Source organism: Spodoptera frugiperda, chromosome 27 (genome assembly GCF_023101765.2).
Source record: "Spodoptera frugiperda isolate SF20-4 chromosome 27, AGI-APGP_CSIRO_Sfru_2.0, whole genome shotgun sequence".
Lineage (NCBI taxonomy): Eukaryota > Metazoa > Arthropoda > Insecta > Lepidoptera > Noctuidae > Spodoptera > Spodoptera frugiperda.
Genome location: NC_064238.1, coordinates 8,080,052 through 8,107,460, shown reverse-complemented (window position 1 = coordinate 8,107,460; position 27,409 = coordinate 8,080,052). Strand labels below are relative to the sequence as shown.

The 27,409-nt window shown below is 34.6% G+C and overlaps 2 protein-coding genes and 1 non-coding gene across 3 annotated transcripts in view; all 3 read left to right on the top strand.

Moving 5' to 3' along the window:
• The window catches only part of LOC118263279 (cytoplasmic dynein 2 heavy chain 1), a 53,608-nt gene that overhangs the window by 15,312 nt on the left and 10,887 nt on the right, over window positions 1–27,409 (top strand). The window contains exons 26-48 of the mRNA XM_050705636.1: window positions 16,410–16,623; window positions 17,148–17,393; window positions 17,478–17,848; window positions 18,001–18,142; window positions 18,499–18,618; window positions 19,264–19,458; window positions 20,440–20,663; window positions 20,960–21,151; window positions 21,436–21,559; window positions 21,642–21,749; window positions 22,070–22,226; window positions 22,735–22,942; window positions 23,367–23,541; window positions 23,836–23,988; window positions 24,285–24,457; window positions 24,771–24,873; window positions 25,073–25,201; window positions 25,587–25,747; window positions 25,975–26,098; window positions 26,300–26,413; window positions 26,566–26,776; window positions 27,096–27,184; window positions 27,269–27,406. Of these exons, the coding sequence (XP_050561593.1) occupies window positions 16,410–16,623; window positions 17,148–17,393; window positions 17,478–17,848; window positions 18,001–18,142; window positions 18,499–18,618; window positions 19,264–19,458; window positions 20,440–20,663; window positions 20,960–21,151; window positions 21,436–21,559; window positions 21,642–21,749; window positions 22,070–22,226; window positions 22,735–22,942; window positions 23,367–23,541; window positions 23,836–23,988; window positions 24,285–24,457; window positions 24,771–24,873; window positions 25,073–25,201; window positions 25,587–25,747; window positions 25,975–26,098; window positions 26,300–26,413; window positions 26,566–26,776; window positions 27,096–27,184; window positions 27,269–27,406 (3,871 nt within the window). The remainder of the gene's footprint in view (window positions 1–16,409; window positions 16,624–17,147; window positions 17,394–17,477; window positions 17,849–18,000; window positions 18,143–18,498; window positions 18,619–19,263; window positions 19,459–20,439; window positions 20,664–20,959; window positions 21,152–21,435; window positions 21,560–21,641; window positions 21,750–22,069; window positions 22,227–22,734; window positions 22,943–23,366; window positions 23,542–23,835; window positions 23,989–24,284; window positions 24,458–24,770; window positions 24,874–25,072; window positions 25,202–25,586; window positions 25,748–25,974; window positions 26,099–26,299; window positions 26,414–26,565; window positions 26,777–27,095; window positions 27,185–27,268; window positions 27,407–27,409) is intronic.
• On the top strand, window positions 6,838–13,276 carry LOC118263280 (laminin subunit beta-1). Its single transcript, XM_035575168.2, has one exon. The coding sequence runs from the start codon at window positions 6,886–6,888 to the stop codon at window positions 12,235–12,237; it is 5,352 nt and encodes a 1,783-aa protein (XP_035431061.1). The 5' UTR covers window positions 6,838–6,885; the 3' UTR covers window positions 12,238–13,276.
• Trnad-guc (transfer RNA aspartic acid (anticodon GUC)) lies at window positions 19,905–19,976 on the top strand. Its single transcript has one exon. It is a non-coding gene; the product is annotated as a tRNA-Asp (tRNA).

Here is a 27,409-nt window from a genome sequence, read left to right as displayed (position 1 = left end):
AAGTGCTCTAAAAAATGGACACTAGGTTCATCTGTTTGCCCACAGCATTTCTTCCATTGTACCTATATCTTTAATACCTTATTCAAATGTTTACCAACTCCGTATGTGGTGTGAAAGTTGTGACATTTGCGAAACGATAGATAAAACTACATATGTACATACTTACATAGACCGATATTTCTATTTATTTAAAGGTACGGCACATAAATGGTTTGATTTGTGAAAGCGATTTCTTGCCGACAGATTCATAAAAAGCCAACGCTGTAAGTAACATAATCAACACCCTAAAATTACTGTAAACGGGGACTAATAAACTTTTTATTTACTCCATAATAATTTTACAATGTCGTAAATATTTTATCGTTTTTATTGTGAGATCATGGCAAAATAGAAACAAAACCTTGACTATTTTTAAAATCCCCGCGTTAGGACAATGTCACAAAAATCATGAAATCCATATGTAGCAACTATACTGTATATCTATTACCTATCTAACTTTATTCTAAAGCTGAATATCCAGTTGGCAGCATTTACCTACTTAAAAATCTAAAGTTTTATCGTCACAGTTAGGTTCATGCTACTGCTGCATATTAATAACAATTATTTATAGGTAGGCACCTAATATTTACTAATATACCAAACGATGTCGTTACAAGTCCTTGTATGTAATAATAGATATGTAATGAAAGTATTCTTGTACGCCAGTGGAATGCGACACCACCGTCATGCATAGAGCCCTTTCTTTGGCTTCGGTCAACGACGTACGCAGTGAGGTAATACGTCAAACTAGAATTTTATGATTATTCCCTTCCTAGCCGCGCCATAAAGTTGTGGATAATTTTGGACCCGCTATCCTGTTTATATGCGTAGTATCGCATTAGAAAAATATGTTCTAATCAAGTTCTAAATATATTAGGTAGGCTAGAGTAAATTTCATTACTACGCTTTTCGACAATTGATTGGTCTTAATTAACTTATGAATGGTGTTTTCAAGGGTACTAAGAGGCTTTGTGAAAGAAAAGCTGAAAGAAAAAGTATACATTCCTTACTTTACTATCTACTTAATAAAAATTTCGCAAACTGTTTCCCAATAGCTTTTTGCTAGTCACAGGTCTCACCGTCGCTGTTAAAATTATGCCTTAACACGATTCAAATCCTGAGCCAAGAAATATTGGAACTTGAGAAACATTAGAGTTCTATTAGGTAATTAATGTTACAAATCGACACCAGCAATTTATACTGCGCTAACTCAAAAAGCGTAAAATTAATTAAGATACTTTTTTGAAATTTGTGCTAACCATGTATCTATGAACAGTGAGATAATAGATCGGATCAGTAGCCAAGTGTTTATCTCTCGTGAACTTTGACATCATAACCGCCTTTTGAGAATGAACCCTTATCGCCGGGAAAGCGTTCATTCACAGCGTTCGCTGTCATCTTCTCAAGATTCTTAACCGAATTCTTATTTATTATTCGTTTTGTTTAATTTTGTACTAGCCCCAATACGAAGCTTATTTTTGTTCTTGAGTTCCTTGTACGGTTGTACATTTATTAAATTCTTTTTTTCATTTTCGCATGTTTTATTATTTGGCTGAGCATGTTGAGTCCGTCTGAAGTACGCTTCGGACAAACCTATGGGTTTGTCCAAGTTCTATTGTTACTTTACAATTTTCAATTCATTATTGTAATGCAGTTTCCTATAGCGAACCTGTAATACAAAATTAGTGAATTTAAAGACGATACTGTTTTACTTGGCTAAATACAGTATTTAAAATACTTCATTTTACAAGAAGTATAGGTACCCTTTGTAGAGGTGGACTCATTGTCAATCATGAAGTATAGTCTAATATAGGCAGTTTCATTCAACAGAATATCTATGAAATGACCATGATATTACATTGAATAGACATTTGGTCAATGGTCACATTTTTGTGATTGGACAAAACGTTTCTAGTCTTGGCACTGATAAGGGGTTATCGTTGAAACTGTTGAAATTGTAACAAGTTATCTGAATAGTTAAGAGGCCGCTGCTTGTTAAATCGAACTTACCCGGCAATGACGTCACCTTATGTATCCTAATTAAAAATAGTTTATCATTGAAACTTTATACAACTTTTTGAGAAAGGCAGCGAATACCTAACTACTAACAAAAGAAAGAAAATAAGTTTTATCATTGGAGAAGAAAGAACAAAATGAGCTCTATTTCGACAGAAGCCAACAAATTATTTTAAAGTATTCGTGTGAACTGATAACCAGCTTTAAGAATAATGCCCTAAGCGTCTACAAAAAAAAAACAATCGTAACAAATTGGGACCACCCTCATAAATACTAACGTTTGACATTTACACCCCTGCCTTCATAAAGCCTAATATTCTACTTGAATGTTACGATAACATTAACTTTTTCTGCCAAAATTATATTACTTCCAGACCGGGCTCTACCTTTAAACTATAGATTTTTATTTTCTTTGGCAAATTATTATAGACTATGGTCAGAATAATTAAGTAGGAACCATACCAAGCTACTGTAAAATTCCGATTGAAACAAATGCGTATTTTGGGTGAAGAAATATTGCTACGATACTGATAATTGCACGTTAGTAGGTACTAATTTTGTTAATGTTTGTACCCTCCGAACTCTGACTAGGAGTACTTATAAATCTACCTACTTACTATTTGAACTTTACTCAAGAAAAAAATAGAAATCATCAACACTAAATATGAGATTTAAAGATCTTATGCGTGTTCTCTTTAAAAATTTTATTTGAGTTTTTATCTTTGCGGTCTTGGTTCTTTAATGTGTATGGACCACTTTGATCGTATTTTAAAACTTAATTTATATTTATATTCTAAAATCTATATCTATACATATAATAAAATCGTAGAAAAGTGCTGTCTGTACATTGAAAATAAAAATAAAAAAAATAGCAGGGGTTATTGTTATGTCGATGTCGAACCCAAAAATGTAATTAACTTTTTTTTTGTCTGTTTGTCTGTTTGTCTGTTTGTCTGTTTGTCTGTTTGTCTGTTTGTCTGTTTGTCTGTTCGTCTGTGCGCGCTAATCTCAGAAACGGCTGATCCGAGTTGGATGCGGTTTTCACGAATATATTGTGGGATGCTTAAATTTACATTTAGTGTTTGTTTCATGTCAATCGGTTCATAAATAAAAAAGTTATGTCAAATTAAAGAATCACGTCGAACATTCTATGCTTATACCATTAATCTCCGCAACTATTTGACGGATTTGGTTGAAATTTGGTACAGATATAGTTTAGAACCTTAGAAACGACATAGATATATTTTTATTTCAAAAATCAAAAAATAAAATAAAAATAAAATAAAAATAAAATAAAAATAAAATAAAAATAAAATAAAAATAAAATAAAAATAAAAATAAAAATAAAAATAAAAATAAAATAAAAATAAAAATAAAAATAAAATAAAAATAAAATAAAAATAAAATAAAATAAAAATAAAATAAAAATAAAAATAAAAATAAAAATAAAAATAAAAATAAAAATAAAATAAAAATAAAATAAAAATAAAAATAAAATAAAAATAAAATAAAAATAAAATAAAAATAAAATAAAAATAAAATAAAAATAAAAATAAAAATAAAAATAAAATAAAAATAAAATAAAAATAAAATAAAAATAAAATAAAAATAAAATAAAAATAAAATAAAATAAAAATAAAATAAAAATAAAATAAAAATAAAATAAAAATAAAATAAAAATAAAAATAAAATAAAAATAAAATAAAAATAAAATAAAAATAAAATAAAAATAAAATAAAAATAAAATAAAAATAAAATAAAAATAAAATAAAAATAAAATAAAAATAAAATAAAAATAAAATAAAAATAAAATAAAAATAAAATAAAAATAAAATAAAAATAAAATAAAAATAAAATAAAAATAAAATAAAAATAAAATAAAAATAAAAATAAAAAAAAATAAAATAAAAAATAAATTTATTCCGGACATACAGCGCCATCTATTGTTCAATTTCGTACTTATAGTACGTAATTGAACAATGTCGGGCTGTTCCTATACTCCGTAGATAGATGGCGTTGATCGCGCAATGGTGTAATTACAATAGGGATGATGACAGGGTATGAAAATTAAAAATCTAATTAGTCCGTCAGTTAGGTAATAAAAAAATATTAGACACGTATTTTTTTATTTTGTCATATAAGATAACAATACTTAGATAAAACGAATCAAAGTTTAGGAGTGGGAGCTAACTACGTCACTATAGAGTATAAAACGTACTCTAAAGTGACGTCACGCGATATTTAAAATGGATATATCTTCGAAAGTATTTGTTTCCGTAAGAAAATAAAAAATACGTGTCTAATATTTTTAAATAATCTACAAGACGGACATTAAAATAAAAATTAGTCATCTACCCTATTGTTCAGTTCATGTTATTGTTTTAATTCATTGGAAATTTGTTTTTACAAAATAGTAAAAAGCAATGAAAAATATAACATAATACAACTTTTAGTACAAAGAAAACGCTCTAACGGAGTATAGATAATTCTATGTCGATCGTTACACGACTTCGGTTCATGTTATTGTTTTAATTCATCGAAAAAAAGTTAACAAATAGTAAAAAGGTATGAAAAAAATTATATCAATATAATTAAACTTTTAGTACAAAGAAAATGCCCGAACGGAGTATAAATAAATAATCCAAGTTGTCTTTATCCTCGATAGATGGCGTTGGGAGCGAAATAGATTGCGCTATGGTTTTGTTACAATTATTTGGTTGGGTATCGGCCGAGCGCTTCGGTACTATTGTAGAAAATGTGTATTATATTATCAGTCGTATGATTATTTGTCTGTAGTGGTCCTGCTGTTTCGTATATTCTAAATTGGTTTCGTTGTATTTGTCAATTAATAAGTTTATTTGTTGGGTTTTCCTGGTTTTCTGGTTAAACTTTTTAACGTAGGTTTAGTTTGATATCGATTATTAGTAGTTACTGTAGTTAGTTTTTTTAATAAAATTGTAAGTCTAATTTATAAATTAATTAGATTAGATTTAAGTCGTTTCTTTTAAATTATTTAGTTTAAGCTTGGTTATTATAGCATAAAGGATAGGTTCTGATATAATTTCTTTTTTAATTGTTATAAATTCGTAATTCGTAGCTTTCTTTAGTTTTAAGTTAGTTTTCATCTTAAGTTCGGAAAGATTATAATATTTCTTTAGTTAAAGTCCGTTTTTAAACTATTTTTTCAATGCCCTAAGTGAGTATACATCTATTAAAATCAAACGCAGAGCTCATTATGTTGATTTTTGAAGAGTTCCCTGGAATATCTTCCACATCTCATTTTTGAAGAGATCCCGCGAGATCGGGAACTATGTGGTTAAAACCAAAAATTTGCCGGAAGTCACTATTCCACGCGAACGAAGTCGCGGGCAAAAGCTAGTAATGTAATATAATTGAAGTAGTTACTCTAATCAGTAGTTTAATAATAGATCATTCTTTAACCTTAAAGTAGGTCAAACAGTTTTTAATCGCCTCATTTCATTGAAATTGTTAAAAGCAATTCATGCGTTTACAATTTTTCTCTGTTCAGTTCACTAAACGATTTGAGGGCCCCTTCTCTAACCCTATTGTTTTGTATTGCGACCCATAGCAGCCTACCTACACGTGGCTAGTGGCTATAAGCAAGAGTATTCCTATGAATTACGACTCTACGCTTCAATCTGTGTCATCGCTTATTTTCTATTTTTAATATCTTGATTTAACAAAATAATTATATTAAATTATTACCCACGCGAGCTCAATCACAATTAAATAAAAAATCACAGCAATTTGCATGGATTTTTACAGTAAATAAATGTATCATTTTGGTCTGAACGGTCAGTCATTTAGATCGCGAATGTATTTATCAGCGACGGATGTGTAGGGCGGAAGGCCGGCTCTGACGAACCGAGTGGCCATATCAGACACAGTGACCTAACCAAAGGGATCTCATATGATATACGCATTTCATTGTCCAAAGCTGTTGATCACTAGACCCTGGACGACTTGCCCACAGAATTTGTAAAGTATGAGAAAAAGTCATAAGTTTACAATACATTAAAGTTGTGTGTAGTATTAAATAATCCTTATAGTTGTTAGATGAGATTACAAGGAAGCTTGTTGCCATAATAATGATCAAAACAAAAAGCGCATCCCGAAATGCGATGTTATTTTTGTTGCTTAGTGCCCGTTTCGGAGAACGGCACGAGCGGCGTGCGGGCGGGAGCGGTCGTCGCCTCGCACAGGGCCGTACTTCACCACGGCATACTTAGATACCTGTTTGTGTATGTGTGCTTTGTATAAAGCTCAAATAAACTAAGAACATCACTTATTTTACGTTAGTTTAAATTACAGATACCTGTCCTACTATAATATTATAAATGCGAAAGTTTGTATGTTTCTCCTTACGTCATACAGCTGAAGGGATTGATTGTGATATTGTGGGTCTTAAAAAACACAAATTTTTTTATCTGACGGGAATGCGGGCGAAACTGCTTGCAGAAACTAGTGAGATACAAAAACTAAACATTTAACTTGCATTGTTGGAATTTCGGAGCTAAAATATTATAAAATTAATTAATACTAACTGGCAATTAAAAAGATTAGGTAGTCATATATAAGAATATAGACACCAAGTTTAAGCGTGGGCTTATCTAGAATTAAATAGTTTGACAAGGTTTTATAGTGAGACATAAAAGCTCTGTGAGCAAAGTTTCAATCGTGTGACTACTAAGTCCGGTCCTGTATAAGTAGGGCAGCGGGGTGGGCGGGGGGCGGAGGCAGCGCGAGAGTGTCTCGGCCCAAAGCAGCCACCAGTGCAGTGAGCGGCGCGCAGAGAGCCCGGACCGCGCCATGGCTCTGCGCGCTTTGTTTATCTTTTCGGCGCTTATCGCCGGCGGCGCCGCGGTATACAGCAGGGAACGCGACCGCCTCCGCGCTGACCCCCGCCTATACGACCGTTCATGTGAATTAAGCTCCTGCTACCCAGCCACAGGCAACCTGCTTATTGGCCGTGAATCGAGACTCTTTGCATCCTCCACGTGCGGAGGCATGGGACGTGAACGTTACTGCATCGTATCGCATTTAGAACCGAAGAAATGTTTTTGGTGTGACTCAACCAATAGCACGATTCACAACCCTTATCTTAACCACCGAATTCAGAACATCATCTATAAATACTACCCGGGCACACGAACAAAGTCCTGGTGGCAATCTGAAAATGGAAAAGAAAATGTGACAGTACAACTTAACATGGAAGCCGAATTTCATCTTACACATTTGATTATACAGTTCAAAACATTTCGGCCTGCTGCTATGTTAGTGGAAAGATCTTTTGACTTCGGAAAAACATGGCGAGTTTATCGTTACTTTGCCCACAACTGCGACGATTACTTCCCAGGCGTACCCAAGCACACGCAGCGATCTTTGACGGAAGTGGTTTGTGAATCTCGTTACTCTGGTGTATCTCCATCTACGGAAGGTGAAGTGATATTTAGAGTGTTGCCGCCCAATATTAATGTGACCAATCCATACTCAGAGGAAGTGCAAAACCTGTTGCGTATGACCAATCTTAGAATAAACTTTACTAAACTACACACACTGGGAGATGATAAACTGGACAACAGAGCAGAAATTCAAGAGAAGTATTACTATTCAATTTATGAAATGACAGTTAGAGGTTCATGTTCCTGTTACGGTCACGCATCCCGTTGTTTACCTATGCCCGGAGTGGAGTCAAAGAACAATATGGTACACGGACGCTGTGAATGTACTCATAACACCCGAGGACTGAACTGTGAATACTGCGAGGACTTTTATAATGATTTACCGTGGCAACCGGCGGTTGGTAAAACTTCTAATGCTTGCAAGCGGTGTACATGTAACAATCATGCAACAACTTGTCATTTCGATCCTGCTGTGTACAACAAAACTGGTAAAATTAGTGGAGGCGTTTGTGATAACTGTCAACATAACACAATGGGTGTCAATTGTGAACGGTGTAAACCTAAGTTTTATAAGGACCCTAACTTAGATATTCAGAGCCCAGACATATGTAAAGCATGTGATTGTGACCCAGAGGGTACTACAGATAAAGAAATACTTTGTGATGATGAGACAGATGCCGCTAACAACAAAACTGCCGGTCGTTGCCTCTGTAAAACCAACGTCGACGGACCCAGGTGTGATAGATGTCGCGATGGATTTTGGAACTTCGATCCGCTTAATCCTGATGGATGTGAATCTTGTACTTGTAACAGCTTAGGTACAATTAATGAAAGAGGATGCGACGCACTAACTGGAAACTGTTTCTGTAAACGTCATGTTACTGGAAGAAATTGTGATCAGTGTTTGCCAGAATTTTACGGTTTGTCTAATAGTGATGATGGTTGTCAACCTTGTGACTGCGACTATGGTGGTTCATTGGACCGGGACTGTGATGTGATAACAGGACAATGTAAATGTCGGCCACATGTTTCTGGTCGTCGTTGTGATCAGCCTATACAAAACTTCTTTATCGGAGCCCTCGACTCCATTGTAATTGAAGGAGAATCGAGTCAATGCGATTCCCAAATTGATGATAATGCTATTGCTATTCAAAATCAGTTATGTCATGTTGTAATAAGAGAAAATTATCCAGATGATAGGAAAGAAACCTGGACTGGTCCTGGTTTTATGAAACTTCCTGAAAGTAGTACACTTGTATTTGTTATAAATAATATTCAAAAGAGTATGAATTACAATGTGTTAATTAGGTACGAGCCACAATCACCTATAAACTGGGAAGAAGCAACAATATTAGTGAAAAGACCATTACCTATCGATGCAGACTCTCCGTGCGCTAATGTGACACCTGAAGACGACACTATAAATACTTATTTGCCATCTAATCAACGCAGCGTATTGGTGACACCAGCCGTATGTTTGGAGAAAGGCAAGGAAACTGAAATTCGCATATATTTAGGACGTCAAGATAGCCGTTTGCCCAATTCGAGAGCTTCGATATTAATCGATTCCATAGTTCTTATACCTTCCTTCGATGACCTTCCGTTTTTGGCACCTAATAGCTCAATGAGAGAAGAATTTGAACGGTTTAATTGTGGTGATCCGTATTATTACGACCTTAATAGAGAAAATGTTCCTGAAATCTGTAAGAAATATCATGCGAGCATTGGATTCTATATAAGAAACGGATCTCAATCTTGTCAGTGTGATCCTACAGGGTCTAAGAGTCATCAGTGCGACCAATATACTGGTTACTGTCAATGTGTAGAAAATATTGTTGGAGCAAGATGCGACCGCTGCGCTCCTGGAACGTATGGTTTCAGTAAATTCGGATGCAAACGGTGTGACTGTAACAGTATAGGTTCGCTTGATAACTTTTGTGATGCAACTAGTGGACAATGTAAATGTAGAGCCAATACTTATGGGCGAGCATGTGACTTATGTCAGCCAGGATACTTCAACTTCCCCAACTGTCAGCAATGTGACTGCAATGGACACGCTGTTGAATGTGATGATAAAACGGGAGCTTGCAAAGAATGTAGAGACTACACAGAAGGACATCGTTGTGAAAGATGTATTGAAGGATATTACGGTGATCCTCGCCTAGGTATCGACATACCTTGTAGACCTTGCCCTTGCCCTGGAACAATCGGAGATCCAAACAAGAGTAGTCACGCAGACCGTTGTGAGTTAGACCCCGAATCAAAGGATGTTGTGTGTGAATGTAAAGAAGGCTATGCCGGGCCACTTTGCGACGTATGTGCAGACAATTACTATGGAGATCCAATTAAAGGCACTTGTGAACAGTGCGAATGTAACGAAAATACCGATGTCACTAAACCTGGCAATTGCGATCCGTACACCGGTAAATGTCTACAGTGTCTACATAATACAGCTGGTGAACATTGTGAGAAATGCGCTGAGGGATACTACGGTAATGCATTAGAAAAGACATGTTACCCATGTAACTGCTCTGAATTGGGAACGAACTTCACAATAGGAAATTGTGATGGTGTTACCGGTCAGTGTCCTTGCTTCAAGAACGTCATGGGTATCAATTGCGATCAATGTACAGAAAACCATTGGAGAATAGCTTTAGGAACAGGCTGCGATCCTTGTGAATGTGATCCCGTAGGGTCATTATCACCACAGTGTAATCCTTACATAGGAAAATGTGATTGTAAACCAGGCCATGGAGGTAGACAATGTGACCAATGTCAAGAAAATCATTGGGGAGTCCCGAGTATTGAATGTTATGAGTGCGATTGTGACTTGTACGGTTCTGTGTCTCGCCAATGTATGCGGACGAATGGCTCATGCATATGCAAACCAGGCATCGGAGGATATAAATGCGATACGTGTGCTAGAGGATACTTAGGAGAAGCCCCAAGATGTTATGCTTGCGGCGAATGCTTCGATAACTGGGATCGATTAATCAACGACTTACGTATTCAAACAGAGTACGCTATTGGCAATGCCAGTAAAATCAAAGTAGTTGGTGCTACTGGCGCTTACACCAGAGATTTTGAGGAAATGACCAAAAAGCTGTCAGAAGTAGAAAATATGTTGGAGAGTGCAAAACAAGGTCAAACTACGGTTAAAGATTTATTGTCTAATGTAACTAGTTTACAAAACTTATTATCAGAGGCTGAGGAGAAAGTCAAAAATAGTAACGAAAATCTAAATGCACTTACATCCAAAATCAATCTTGGTAATGTTACATTAGAAGGTCTACGAACCAGTATAGAAACTTTGAAGGGAAAAACAACCGACTTAGGGAATAATGCAACAAAATTACAAGAAGCTAATTTAGAAGGCGCTCTTAATTTGACTCGTGAAGCTAAACAAAGAGCTGTTAAGGCTGCTGATGATGCAGATGATGTGCAAACAATAATAGCAAATACTGATCGCCAAATTAAAAATACTGATAGACTTATTGAAATGCAATATACCAACTTTAATAACACTCAAAATGAAAATGATAAAAAACTTAATGATATTCGAGACCAACTGTCACAACTCGAATCTCAAATGCCAAAATTGAATGAAAAAATGTGTGGCCAGGAAAGCGATAGCTGTGATATTTGTGGCGGGGCTGGATGTGGCAAATGTGGTGGCATATCTTGTGACCAAGGAGCTGTCACTAAAGCAGAACAAGCTTTAGATTTCGCCAATAAGACCGAATTTCGTATAAAAGAACATGAACTCACAGCTGAGGATCTTTTCAAGTTAATATCTCAAGTGAAACAAGATACCGTTGATGTTAGATCAAGAGCAAAGGATTTGTACAGCAGAGCGTTTGAGTTTAAGACATCAGCGGAGAGAGTTACAAATGAAAGCCAAGACTTAACAGCTGAATTAAAAGAATTTTTGTCCAATACTTCAAATACTCCAGCTGATGTCAGAACTCTAGCTAATGACATACTTAACTTGTCCATCAGTATACAACCAAAAGAAATAACTGAACTGTCTCAGCGTATTAATTCTTCAGTATCGCAGTTAACAGACATCGAGAATATTATTGCGGAAACTAAACCAGACTTAGAGCGAGCTAAGGCTTTGAAATTAAATGCTACCACAGTAAACAAAGCAGCCAATTTGACTTTAGAAATGGCAAATAAAGTTTTAGATGCCCTGGATGAAGCACAAGCTGCCCAAGACGCCGCAGAGAATGCCATTAATAAAGCCAACAGTGACATCGAAGGAGTCAAAAATGATTTAGTTCCCATAGCTACGGAAACCGAACAGGCGCAGAAACAAGCTAACCAGACTAAAGATGAAGTAGAAGGCTTACGTTTACGACTTTCCGACCTACAAAAAGATATATTGAAGATAGAAAGTGACGCAGAACAAGTTAAACAAGAGGCTAGTGACGTCGTTAGTCGGGCAGAAGGTGCTGAGCAATCAGCTCGGTTATTGAGACAAGATTTCAAACGCACTAACATGTCGCTAGCTGAACGTGCAAGTCAAACTTCAAACTCAAGAGAAAGAGCGCAAATGTTACTAAAGCGTGCAACTAAGCTCGCTAGTGACACTCAAACACAGCTTAAACTTCTAGCTAACATGGAAGTATTATACAACGATCACAATGAACAGTTAAATACATTAGAAAAGGAAATCGGTGAACTCAATACACAAATGAACTACTACCTGTCTGAAATTACAAAACGATCGGATTACTACAGGTCTTGTACGACGTAGGGAATGGCATATACTCCTTTGCCATCGGAATTGTAATTATGTAAACTTAAACTCATATATTCCGAATATTGTTACTGTTTCCATAAGTGCCATAATGCTGTGCATTTTGCAATGTTAGTCATTGTTCGTTATTTTGATGTAATATGTGTAGTTTAACTACATTATGTCTGTAATATATTGCAAAGAAATTTGGGTTGTAAATGCAAGTAATTTTATGTTCATATCCATATAACACTACACTGTAATGTAAATTCTCAATTAGTAAGCTTTTTAAAGATTGTTGTATTTTCATTTCCAATTATCATGTTTTGAACTTGTTCTGTATTTTTCCAGTGAGTGGCATTCACTAATCATTATAGACAATATTTCTTGAAATAATTATAAAATTAGGTTTATATAAAATATATATTTTGTATCTTTATTTAGACAAATATTCCAAAGAATTATTACTATGTGGTGAAATAACTATGATGTAAAAATGTAAACTTACGTTTAATTCAAAGGAACAAAATAAAGTTCTCTACAAACTACTGTTAATTATAGGTAATTTATGTGCATTATATTATGTTTTGTGCTGTTTTTCCATAAAGTATATTTTCTGTGTGTCTGTATGAAATAATTAATTTTATAGTTTCTATTTACTGTAAACTAATACTGCCAGAGTAGATAATACTAGTTATTGTACCATCATAAGTATTTTATAAATACGTAGGATGTCGTGTAAACTTAAACAATATATTCAAGCAGTGATTATTAAGTAAAAACATTGCTTTTTTTTCTACAATAGGAATTTCTAACAAGATTTCCCTTTTTGTCACAATAACTTTTAAGTTTACACTTTGCCCTTTATTTTATCTTGGTATTTTAATATCGGACTTGTCTGATGAAAAGTGCATTTAAATAATGAGATTCTTTCTTTAATTCCATATAATAATTAATTAGTCATTCTATTGCATTTGAGACGCTATTCTGTGTTGCCATAATGATATTGTAATATACGAGGCACCAATACTTAATTGTTAATAAAACTTTGCCATTACTTGCTATTCGTTTTAATTCAATAATTACCCTGTACAAATAAATTAGTTGAATGGACTACAAGTATGTACATTTAGTTGCTACACAAGTACGTTAGTGTAGGAGTTGTACCCTCTTATCAGTAACAATAATGTCACAGGTCAACACCGAACATTAGTTCGTTGATAATTATAACTTTTTTGGCTACTTCAATCTATGATCTATTCAAACTATGCCTTCTTATTCTATTTCATCAAGTTGGTAATTTTATTAGATATTTTAACCACATAGTTCCCATAGCTATAGGCTGATGATGATGATGATGATGATGAGTTCCCGATCTCGCGGAATCTTTTCAAAAATGAGATGTAGAAGATATTCCAGGGAACTCTTCAAAAATCAACATAATGAGCTCTGCGTTTGATTTTAATAGATGTATACTCACTTAGGGCATTGAAAAAATAGTTTAAAAACGGACTTTAACTAAAGAAATATTATAATCTTTCCGAACTTAAGATGAAAACTAACTTAAAACTAAAGAAAGCTACGAATTACGAATTTATAACAATTAAAAAAATTATATTAGAACCTATCCTTTATGCTATAATAACCAAGCTTAAACTAAATAATTTCCGGAGCTGCGGACAACCTAGCGGGTTTACCGGGGCTCCGGCTCGATGGTTTTTAGTCAGTAAGAGTCTGACACTAAGGCGAGAAAAGTCATTGGATGAATTTCAAATAAATAATTTAAAAGAAACGACTTAAATCTAATCTAATTAATTTATAAATTAGACTTACAATTTTATTAAAAAAACTAACTACAGTAACTACTAATAATCGATATCAAACTAAACCTACGTTAAAAAGTTTAACCAGAAAACCAGGAAAACCCAACAAATAAACTTATTAATTGACAAATACAACGAAACCAATTTAGAATATACGAAACAGCAGGACCACTACAGACAAATAATCATACGACTGATAATACACATTTTCTACAATAGTACCGAAGCGCTCGGCCGATACCCAACCAAATAATTGTAACAAAACCATAGCGCAATCTATTTCGATCCCAACGCCATCTATCGAGGATAAAGACAACTTGGATTATTTATTTATACTCCGTTCGGGCATTTTCTTTGTACTAAAAGTTTAATTATATTGATATAATTTTTTTCATACCTTTTTACTATTTGTTAACTTTTTTCGATGAATTAAAACAATAACATGAACCGAGGTCGTGTAACGATCGACATAGAATTATCTATACTCCGTTAGAGCGTTTTCTTTGTACTAAAAGTTGTATTATGTTATATTTTTCATTGCTTTTTACTATTTTGTAAAAACAAATTTCCAATGAATTAAAACAATAACATGAACTGAACAATTGTAATTACACCATTGCGCGATCAACGCCATCTATCTACGGAGTATAGGAACAGCCCGACATTGTTCAATTCCGTACTATAAGTACGAAATTGAATTGAACAATAGATGGCGCTGTATGTCCGGAATAAATTTATTTTTTAATTTATTTTATTTTTATTTTATTTTTATTTTATTTTTATTTTTATTTTTATTTTTATTTTTATTTTATTTTATTTTTATTTTATTTTTATTTTTATTTTATTTTTATTTTATTTTTATTTTATTTTTATTTTATTTTTATTTTATTTTTATTTTATTTTTATTTTATTTTTATTTTATTTTTATTTTATTTTTATTTTATTTTTATTTTATTTTTATTTTATTTTTATTTTATTTTTATTTTATTTTTATTTTATTTTTATTTTATTTTTATTTTATTTTTATTTTATTTTTATTTTTATTTTTATTTTATTTTTATTTTATTTTTATTTTATTTTTATTTTATTTTTATTTTATTTTTATTTTATTTTTATTTTATTTTTATTTTATTTTTATTTTATTTTTATTTTATTTTTATTTTATTTTTATTTTATTTTTATTTTTATTTTATTTTATTTTATTTTATTTTATTTTTATTTTATTTTTATTTTATTTTTATTTTATTTTTATTTTTATTTTATTTTTATTTTATTTTTATTTTATTTTTATTTTATTTTTATTTTATTTTTATTTTATTTTTATCTATGTCCTTTCTAAGGTTCTAAACTATATCTGTACCAAATTTCAACCAAATCCGTCAAATAGTTGCGGAGATTAATGGTATAAGCATAGAATGTTCGACGTGATTCTTTAATTTGACATAACTTTTTTATTTATGAACCGATTGACATGAAACAAACACTAAATGTAAATTTAAGCATCCCACAATATATTCGTGAAAACCGCATCCAACTCGGATCAGCCGTTTCTGAGATTAGCGCGCACAGACGAACAGACAAACAGACAAACAGACAAACAGACAAACAGACAAACAGACAAACAGATAAACAGACAAACAGACAAAAAAAAAGTTAATTACATTTTTGGGTTCGACATCGACATAACAATAACCCCTGCTATTTTTTTTATTTTTATTTTCAATGTACAGACAGCACTTTTCTACGATTTTATTATATGTATAGATTTATCGTTGACCAAACGTAAAATTATGTGCTCCAATTTAATTATTATTTCATTTGTGTTTTATTAACATGAATGTAGTTCAAAATCTATAATTTCGAATACTCTCTCTTTAATAATTAGGTAGGTGAAAAGTAAAATACTTTAAAATCAAATAGTGTTCGAGGTAGTTAAAAACTAGGAAAGGTCAGTAAAACATGTACTTCGTTAGTAAATGGACATTGTACTGTCTGACTATCTAATATAAATATTTACTGACTAATTGATAGAAATGTCTAATACGGATTTAGTTGTACCTATAAAACGCTATTCATACAAACAGCTGACATGCGTTCCAATCCAAATCCCTGAGTTGCAATTCCTATATCACCAAGACAGGTTAACTAAACGACTTATTAGAATAAATTAAATCGTAATTACCAATTTGACTTAAATATATAATACAGTCCTTTTATGAAACTTAGGTAAAGTTAAAGAGAACTTTAAGTTTCCTTTTTGTACCTTCTTAGTCTAATATTAGTCCGATTATATCAGTATTAAAAGGCCAAAGAAAGAAGGTCACGAAAAGTAGGTTACCTACCTAACTCTATTATTTCCTATTTAAGGTGGCTGTACTTAGAACCGATACTCTCCAATGATGATGGTGAATTAGGAGTCAAATTCCGGAAAGTAGACCAAGGCTTTCGACAAGTTACCAGAATATTAGAATCGGACCCTAGGCTCTCAGCTTTACTGCAGTCTTCAAGACTTCAACCTATGCTGGACTCCATATCTGAACAACTCTTAGCTTGTCAGTCAGCCTTAAATGTCTATATTGATGTAAGTATAATAAAATTATCCTAATTGCTTACCTGGATACAAAACCTAAGTGGCTTGGTAGGAACAAACTTTAAATAGAAGGCACATTTTATTGAATTGTAGGACAGATATATAGATCGAATCCTCGAAAAAAACAGTTTATGCAAGAAGTTTGCCTGTAAATTTTGATTTAAATCTAATGATAAAATTAGATAATATTTTTTACACACACACACACACACGCATAAAAATTAATCCGAGTTTCTGATTAGTAAGCTCACATTGAAAATACATTGAATAGCAATTACACTTTAATAAAGTTAATGATCGTGAATCAAGTTTTACTACTCGTACGGATGGCAGTTTTTGTTTACATGACGTCATCTATAACGCTGACTCAATAAGTTACCGACGTTGTTAATCCTTTGCATTTTTAAATAGCTGTTATGTAAATGTTTATTCTGTTCCAATTAACTAATGATAATTAACCAACCGTTATGAAGTAGGTATCTCAGTAGTCACATAGTGACTGAATTTATTTCCAGGAAAAACGTTCCGTATTCCCAAGACTTTACTTCCTGAGTGATGACGATTTACTGGAACTTCTCGGGCAAGCTCGAGCTGGTGCTGAAGGAAGGGAAGCTGTTATGCAAACACATCTCAAGAAATTGTTCCCGGGAATCACAGGAGTTCGACTGGGACCCGGAGATATGTCTATTACCGCTTTGTGTAGTCATTACGGAGAATCGTTCCAATTGGACCACCCAGTTGATATCGATTGTCCAGTAGAGGTATGCCTTGCCTTACTTTAAGTACGATCTATAAGAATATCCTCATCATACATATGTACTCTAATAACTTCCATATTTTTCAAGGTATGGTTGAAGAACTTGGAAGCAGAGATGCGATCCTCTCTAAAAAGCATGACTCTAAAGTGCATAGTCACAAACTCCCTTCAAGAACAGGACCCATTCTCACTTCCTACACAAATCCTATGTCTCGCTCAAAACATACGCTTCACAGAGCAAGCAGAAAAAGCCATAACTTCCAAGGAATTGCACAAATTAAAAGCCAATATAGAAAAGGAGAATTCCTACTATGCTTCAGCCGAAATAGAGGACGAGAGTGAGCGACGTAAAAGACAGGCACTCATATTACAATGTGCTCATTATTTGTCCGTCATCAGAATTTTGATAGACAATAATATCGTGTCAACTAACGACTGGCTTTGGCAAAAACAGTTGAGGTAAGTAACTTGATGTTTACACTGAGTTACAAAGTGTAGGCGAGTAATAAATACAAGTGAGTAGAAACTACATACAAACACTGCACCTATGCCCGTTAAAATAGCTTAAAATACATCTTTTTAATTTTGCTAGTCTATTTTCCATTTTACAGATTCTATTTGCTAAGTACAAAGGAGGTGGTAGCTAAAATGGGTCTAGCTCAGATATCATATTCATACGAATACCTAGGAGTGAACACTGGACAGTTTGTGCGCACTGAACTAGCTGACGACTGTTTCTTTATTTTGACACAGGTAAACTATTTAACTATGACACTAAGTTTCATACAAAATGTTACTTTGATTGAAAGTTATCACAGAATTATTAACCCCTGATTGAGTTAAAAGGAAAGCGTCCACAGGCTCGCATCGTACGCATTGCACGCATCGTACGCGACTGGTACGCATTGAACGCATCGTACGCATTCCGTATGACGCCATAAGTACGCATTGCTGATGATACGGTCCGTACGATGCGGATCAGTGGTCGCAGTTGTATGAGTTTCTATACAAGACAAACTAAAACCGTTGCGTGCGATGCGTACGATGCGGGCTTGTGGACGCGTACCTAAATGCTACTGGATTTATCTAAAATTCTAATTTTCTTTCAGTCCCTCCATTTGGGTTTAGTTGGTAACCCATTCGGTCCAGCTGGCACTGGAAAGACAGAATCTGTGAAAGCTCTGGGTGGTCTTGTAGGACGCTTGGTGCTAATCTTTAACTGCGATGAGGTAATATTACTCACTTTATGTAACGTTTAAGTATTATTTTATGTAGGTAGATTTATTCATCGTAAAACCTCGCATATCAAAGCTACTACCATATTACGACTTAAGCAATAGCCAAATAGCATATAGTCGCTTTATTATTGCGATTTTGATGAAATGGAATTACTTGTACTCATAGAAATATAGATCTAGAAAAATTGGAAGAAACAAATATAATTATATTGTTTACCTACTATAATTAGAATTAAATATGTACACTTTCTTGGAACAAACAAAACGTAAGTACGACTTATCACCCACGTGATTTTAGGATGTCACAATTTTGTATTCCTCTATTTTATTGAATGTAACTCATGAAGTTTGAAATAATTTAAGTCTTTTGAAGATGAAGATTTGTAGTACAAATTATGCAAGATTTGATTAACAGTTCCTATCTTTTTAAAAAAAAGTTCTTCCAAATGAGCCTTGCAAATCGACATAACTGGGTTAACTGAACTGAAGACTCAGTATACAACACCAGTATAATAGACTTAAAGACACACATAATACATTAATAAGTATCACCTATTTTGTAATTCACTAATGTATTATGTGTGTCTTTAAACACACATAATACATTAAGAAGTATCACCTATTTTGTAATTCCAGGCAATGGACGTAGAGTGTATGGGCCGTTTACTCAGTGGACTCGCCCTGTGTGGTGCCTGGGGATGTTTCGACGAGTTCAATCGTCTGGCAGCTCACACATTGGCTGGCGTGTCGCACCAACTATCCTCGCTACTGGCCGCCACTACAGAACGGTCGAATGGATCACAACCCACTGCGATGCTCAATGGGAAGCAGGTAAATAAGAAAAAAATTCAGTGTTAATAGTTGTGTTTTGCAGGCATCAATACCTAAAATAATTGTACTAAATATTAGGCAGAACATTTATTTTTACTCTACTTACCAAAATAAATAAGTACAACAAATAAATTATTCAATAAGTCTGCCATTGTATATTATATACAGAAGTGGACATAAATAAATAACAAAAATAAACAAATAACTACAAAGCATTATTCATTTTAAAATTTATAACATCACACTTTCATATAATTACGTGATTAACTCAGTGAAATAACTTAAATTACCGATATAACATCTGAATCAATATTTACCTACAGCAAGATAATTAAATAATCAGATTAAAACAATCATAATACCCAATATTATTACTAAACGAACTAAAAATATATAAAAGTACTAAAATTATCAACAGATGCACTATTTCGCGCTCAATAACCACATCTTCGGTAGTATAGTGGTAAGTATCCCCGCCTGTCACGCGGGAGACCGGGGTTCGATTCCCCGCCGGAGAGATTCTTTTTGTATTTTACAAGATTTTTAAAATACTTTTTCTTAAGCTGATATTGTACTAATAGTAATAGAATTTAATTAATAATTAATTTAGAAGCATTGTTACTATTTTTTTCTTAAAATATTCAATAATTTTGTAGGTATTTGATAATTATAATAGGTAGCTCACTAGTCTATGTGGCCTAATTTGGTAACACTTATCCTCCGCATTTATATAGTCCATGATAAAATGGATACGCGCAACATCAGAAGAGTTACAAATACGTTGCCGGATTTTTAGGGATTGGGTATTTGGAGATGGGGTGGTGTGGGTTTAGGCCTCTGGTAACTTGACTTGACAAACCACAATGCAATCATTTTTTCACGTCAATTCTCAGTTTTGTATCAATAATCCACTCTAATATCGAAATGTGTTCAACACGTCTTGTATTATTTTGTATAAATAAATTTCTCAACAATTTAAAGGTGACAGTATCGGAATGGTGTGGAGTAGCCGCAACAATGAACCCGGCGGGTCGTGGCTACGGCGGCCGTCGGACATTACCGTCCGCCTTGCAACGAGTACTACGTCCCGTAGCCATGCTGCAACCCAGGCCTGATGTACTGGCTGCACATCTACTGGCCGCAGCGTGCGTTCCTGATGCTGAGATACTTGCTCGTGATTTGCATAACGTCTTTACTCTTGCAAGGTGAGTGTTTGATACATTATAATCATGAGGTGGACTAATTTATTTAATTAATATTAGGTTTGCATTGTATTTTTCTTGCTTTTTTTGCTTAGGCAAACAGGAAGAAAAGTACAATGTAAGCACAGTCCAAAGACTGTGTAGGTAAGTAATATTAAAATACAGAATTTCCTGACGAGGTTAAGTTAAAAGATTACATCATATGTAATAATTAATTTTTTTTTCCTCTAAGTTCTCTCTAGCAGGCGGTTTGAGCTTGTTTGGTACCTCAGTGATGATCAGTATGATGTATGGTCCAGCTGCCTACTAAGCGAGCAGCGCCACTACGACTGGGGCCTGCGTGCGCTGAAGGCGGGCGTGGGGAGCTGCGCCGCCATGCTGCAGGCCGCGGGGGGACGGGGTGGCGGGGGGACCGTCGCACGCCGCGCCGCCGCACGACGCGTGCTCACACTCAACAACCACTCCAAGCTTACGCGATCTGATGCACAAAGGTTACTGTATTATGTTCTTACACTACCATATACATACGTAACATAATCAGGAGACTAAAAGCAAAGAAACACAGTAACTTACACAACCTACACCTACTTTTCAGTAATCATGGGACGGGAACGTGGGACCCATAAGACTCATTACTAGTCTTAATACTAGTTCTAAAATACGTAAAATACTGACTGCTGTCAGTAAAGAAATGTGTTACTAAATTAATAAACAAGCTTAAATTAGTATCAATAAGGCAGTTTTTCTGATTACTTTTTTTTATTCTTGTCTACAGATTCGAAAATATACTATCATTAGTTTTCGCTGATGTACCCACTGAAGAATCCAGTTCTGACCCAATAAACTCAGCTCTTGAGATGAGTGTAAATAACCTCAAGCTTGTACATAATAAACAACAGGTAACGAATTAATATTATGAACTTTAACCCACTCAAAATAAGGTCTAGTTTTGCCCTGCTTACATACTGTTTTTTTTTATAGATACAAAAGTGCGTGGAATTGTATGAACAAATGCAACAGAGAATGGGAGTGGTTGTAGTCGGACCTCCAGGGTCTGGTAAAACTACAATAAGGCAACTATTGAAATCTGTGAGTAGCCTTTCTTGCTTTACTTATAAATTAATGGTTCATGGATAAGAGCCAGTAGTATAAGTAGTATACCTATGGGAACACGAAGTGTGTAACCAGCCAGTGTTTATGTTAACTGTAGCTTAACCTATTGTTTCTATTCTTCCATTTTATTTTTTCTAACAACGTTATAAGTATTAAGTTTTATACAACACAGAAAAATCAAAAGTTTATCAATATTTTCTTAGTATCAATGTCCACTTTCCATTGTAACTTATTTATGTACTACATCTCGAATAAACTTACCCTTTAATACAATGAACTCGTCTATCTTTACAAAGGCCCTAGCACTCCAAGGTAAGAACGTGGTGGAATACATAATCTGCCCGAAGGCGATGAGTCGCGATTGGTTGCTTGGACACATCGAACATGACACGAGGCAGTGGACTGACGGGGTTATATCTTACACGGCGCTTGAAATATCTAATCAACCTTCTGGTAAGCATTCCTTGAATTAATTAATATTAAAAATAAAACTAACATAAAAATTAGGAAGAGGGCAAATTGTAACTAGTCTACTCTTTGACCTCAAAAAATACTCAAAAAGAAAAAGAAAATTATTTAAACAACATACATATCTTCACGCCTTTAATCCCCGAAGGGGTAGGCAGAGGTGCACATTATGGCACGTAATGCCACTGTTTACACCCACTTTTCACAATTTATGTTGTAAGTCCCATGTAATAGGTGGTGAGCCTATTGCCATATACCGGGCACATTTCCAGACTCCGTGCTACTACTGAGAAATTTTCGAAAAACCGAAAAACTTAAATACTTCGCCCGACCCGGGATTCGAACCCGAGACCCCTTGCCCGGCAGTCGCACTTGCAACCACTCGGCCAACGAGGCAGTCATATCTTATTTTGCTTACAAGAAGTAAACATGCCTGTTACACGCTATTGGATAGGAAAAAGTATAGCAAAATTCATATGCAAACTATTTCCAGATGTGTGGTCTTGGGTAGTATGTGACGGTGATATCGACCCAGAATGGATAGAAGCCCTCAACTCAGTATTGGACGACAATAGACTGCTGACATTGCCTTCAGGCTGGAGGATACAATTCGGTTCCAACGTGAACTTCCTATTCGAAACACATAGCCTGGAACACGCTTCACCGGCTACTGTATCAAGAATGGGTATTATATTGTTGAGGTGAGAGAAATAGCGTTGCACCTATTTAATTTATACTAAACGAAACTATAAAATAGACTTTGTTATGCTTTGCCTCCCGAGCTATCTGGACTATTCTGGACTATTGCCTATCTACAACGTCTTTTAAGCATTTCGAGGAACATAAGAGGAGTTCAGGATCTTCTCTAATATTTCATCATCAATATCAGACATAGGTACTCACGCCTGTCTCCCATGGGGGTAGGCAGAGACAATGGAACCGATGGAACGCCAATTGTTACGAATCTTACACATTTCTTTCGCTTCATCAACAGCAACGGTAAATCCAATGCTGCCAAAAGCCTCCTTTTTATTTATTTACCATAATCTTGACATTTAAGTCAGCAGTCAAGTCATTAAATCGTGGCTTTATCTCTAATCTTTAAATTACCTACATATTTTCCAGCGATGACGTAAGCTGCGATCTAGACGTGCTTGAAGCGTGGATGCGTAGAGCTGATTTCGATAATGAAGGTGTAAAGATGGCTCTGCCGTTACTGCAGCAAGTTATAAAGAGATGCATCCAGTGGCTTACTGATCATAAGGGTGATTTGGCTGTCAAGCTTTATAATATTACTGTGGTAGGTACAACTTAAGTCGTTATATATATGATTAGTTATTCATTTATTAAGTAAAATAATTGTATGGCCTCGAATTACAATTTGTGTAAGTCCTTAAATGTTTCCAGCTGTTACCAAATGTATTGCATGTGATATCGCGTAGAAAAATATTTGAAATGAATTAAGAACCACTTTCTCCAAAAAATCTCTCACAAAGCAAGCAAACAAAACTCAATCACTGCATGCATTGGTTCAACGTTACAAACCCAATTCTTTTTAAAACCGTCACGATTCCATTTGTCATCTTTTTTCCAGGTCAAACAAATACTAACACAGTTCGAGTACTTAGCCCAGGACACAGGGTTCAACGCCACTCGCATGGGTCCCGAGGAAATAGTCTACCTTGCCATACAACGCAGTGTAGTCGATGTCATCAAGGAAAGTGCTATCGATAGCTTCCATGATGAGGTTGGTAAAAAACACAATATATGACTTCTCTATACATGAATACTAACTTTATAATGAGAAATTAAATGTAACTGGTTTCTGATAATTACTTGTCATTGAATCTAATACTTGTTTAATATTTAATATATCGAACGAAACGATAGTCAAATATAGTCGCGTACATGGGATTGCATGCGGAGACCTAAAGAAGGGCTCAGTGGCGTGATATTTATGAAATCTATTTTCACTATTAGTAAACGGACTGATGATGAGAATAATTCGTTGAAACATCTAATGTTATTGATTTCTATCTTCAGCTATCCACACTGATGGGTCCTCCGATAGTACCGCCATTAGGCACGAACGAGTGGGTCACAGACACACTGTACATGTCGCGACGTCTATTGGCCTGTGAACCCACACTACGAGCCTGTGTGACGTCACACCACGCACATCTACTTCTTGTTGGACCCGATGCTTGTGCAAAGAAGTAAGTACTTAACTACTCTTTAAAGAGTTATAGAATTATTAAAAATATGTGTATCATTTAAAATATGTTATAAAATATATTTTTTAAAACAAGCTTTTATCCAGTACGAGTAGATACACAAAGTATCAGCTAAATTGGTTAAAGATATCTGCTTCAAATTTGAATTGCAAGATTGCACTTCACAAATATACATACAATTAGCTTGTAAAAAGCTAATAGAGTTGCTGAGTTTTACTGAAATTCCATGAAGTAAAACTATAATTACTTTCTAGCCGTCTTGTGTCTATTTCTTAAGCTAATTGGTATTTTTCAGCCTTTTAGCGGAATACATAGTGAAGGAATGTAATTCTGCTATCCTAACTATAGACTGCACTCCAATTTTAGAACCAGCTGACATCATTGCAGAACTGAAAAGAGTAAGTATATATATTTAACCAATGCTCCATATGATTTTATTGTAACTTTCGCAGCGTCGACTGCTTCAATTTTACGATGACTTTCTTGTTTTAGGGTTTTTTAATTTTCATATTATAAAGAAACGCAGTCGGGTTTTTTAGTTTTTTAAATTACCTTTTTTATTGTAGATTAGAATAAGTTAAGTAATATTGCCCGTAGAACAACATGGTCCGTGCGGGCGGGCGCGGCGCGGGCGCAGGTGCGCGCTGTACGCTGGTGGTGCGGGCCTTACATCGCGCGCGGACCGACCACTGGGCCTCCACGCCCGTACACTCCTTCTTACTGCAGGTTACTTGCTTCTACGTACTTAAAAAAATTATACTCAATATTTTGCAACTTAAAAATACCTAAAAAGGAATAAAAACTAATTTAAAACTAAAATAAAGAAAAAATATCTCGTTAGGCATCGAAGTACTAGTCGCATATTTTGCTACACATTTTAAAGCATAAAACAGCAGACTTATTGTATAAAGTTATTGAAATTGTCATCAGACATGTTTTTCCAAAAAGTAACATGAACAACAACAGCAAAAATGAAATACTTTCTACTTCAACTCCTAGAAAAAAAGCTGTACACTCGCCATATAGTATGTATTTCAATTAATATTTAGAAGGCACATCTTACGACAGTTATTATACAAAATACTGGACCTTTAAACTTTCTTCTACACAGTTAATACAACACAACGGGTTCTGGACGCGAGGTAGTGACGAGGAGGGCGGTAGTGGCACGCAGTGGTGCCAAGTGTCACGCCTGCGGGTACTGGCCACCGCCACTACACTCTCTGCCATCTCGCCTAGACTGGCCGCTGCGTTGGAGCTTAGGACGTTGAGGTAAAGTCCTGATAATTATTACAAATGCGAAAGTTTGTGAGAATGGATAGATTTTTTGTATAATACTTAATCAAGCTAATGATTTAGCGCAAAGTTAGTGTCTACTTGGTCTACGCACAGCAGTGGACGGAAATTGGATAATAATAATAATTGATTTTATTTGCATGATGCGTGCCCTATAACGCAATTACATAGGTAATGGTCGTATGATATGCTTTACTTTTCAGTGAACCAGACGATGAGGAATTATTAGAAATAGTAACACATTATTTAAGAAACAGTGTGGACAAAGGGATACCTACAAAAGATATAACAAAGTTAGCCGATAATCTTCTGGCTATGTTCAAAGAGGTAATCAATTATTTACTTAATTTGTATAGCAGTAAATGTCAAATTATAATACGTAGCTTATACATACAGCATGTCCCTGGTTGGAAGTGTGGATCAAACCGAACAAGAATTTAAAGAATAATTTTTAAACATTTTCGGTTTGATTCATACTGTGTAAAACGTTTCCTAAGTAAAGTAAAACTTAAAATTATATTATACTAGGTTACGGAGACATTCGACGACCAAAGTCACTACAAGTGGAATGCATCACATTTGAGGAAACTGTGCGAGAATGTCAAATGGTACTCACCAACTAATACAGAACAATTAATTATGGTAAGGTTTTTTTTTTAAAATCTAATTGTCTTGTTATACAAACCTATAACGTTTTAGGCATGAACAGATTGAAATGACCCATGATGATAGTCGTATTGATAAAACCACAAGGTAAATGTTAATTCTATTTTAAATAATCCTTTTACTTATAGGCCATCAGCGCAGAAGCCAACTTTATATTCCGAGAGAGGTTAATATCGGATGAAGATAAATCCGCGTTCAGCTCCATATCATGTAAACATTTGAAAGTGAACAACGAGGCGATGTACTTCGCTTGCAAACTGCGTGGAGATGGGGTCTACTTGGAGCACACTGACTATAATGACTGGCATCACAGGACCGAGCTGCTGATTAACCAGTGCTGTAAGTAATATTTCTTGGTAGATTGGTGTATTTTTAAGACGGAAGGCAACCTTCAAAAAGTGCTTAACAACCTAGTATAGGATTTTGACCACACTAAAACCTCTATCAGAGTATACTAAGATCCTATAAAAAGACCTGTTCTCTAGCCCTAACAAGGGCCTCTACAATGCTTATTGGCAGGCTTTTTAAGGAAACTTGCTTCTTCAGTAAATTACTGTGCACATACCAATAGATTGGTGTCTAATTATTTTTCAAAAACTCTGAGATTAAACCTCAAAATAAAACGTTGTCTTCCTAATAAAGTTATTGTTTCTTCCAGTGTCAGAAAATGAACAGAATGTATTTGGTGAGACTGGTGCCGAGGTGTGTTCTGAACTAGCACTACTGTGCCCGGCCATGGCGCGATCGGTATGCTTCTATTTACATTAAATATTCTTTCTTTATTGTGTGAAGTGATTAACAAATATCTAAATATATTTTATCCCTTTTCAGAGTAACGGCGGGCTACTAGTATGCGTGGGATGCGCAGGAGTGGGTCGTCTGTCCGCGGCGTATATTACGGCCGCCGCACTACCTGCTTCACTGGTCGTTATCAACCACGATGCACAGTTCAACACGCAGTTTAAAAACGTA

What these genes read in the sequence shown, in the direction of transcription:
- LOC118263280 (XM_035575168.2), top strand. Translation starts at nt 6,886, where the DNA reads ATGGCTCTGCGCGCTTTGTTTATCTTTTCGGCGCTTATCGCCGGCGGC.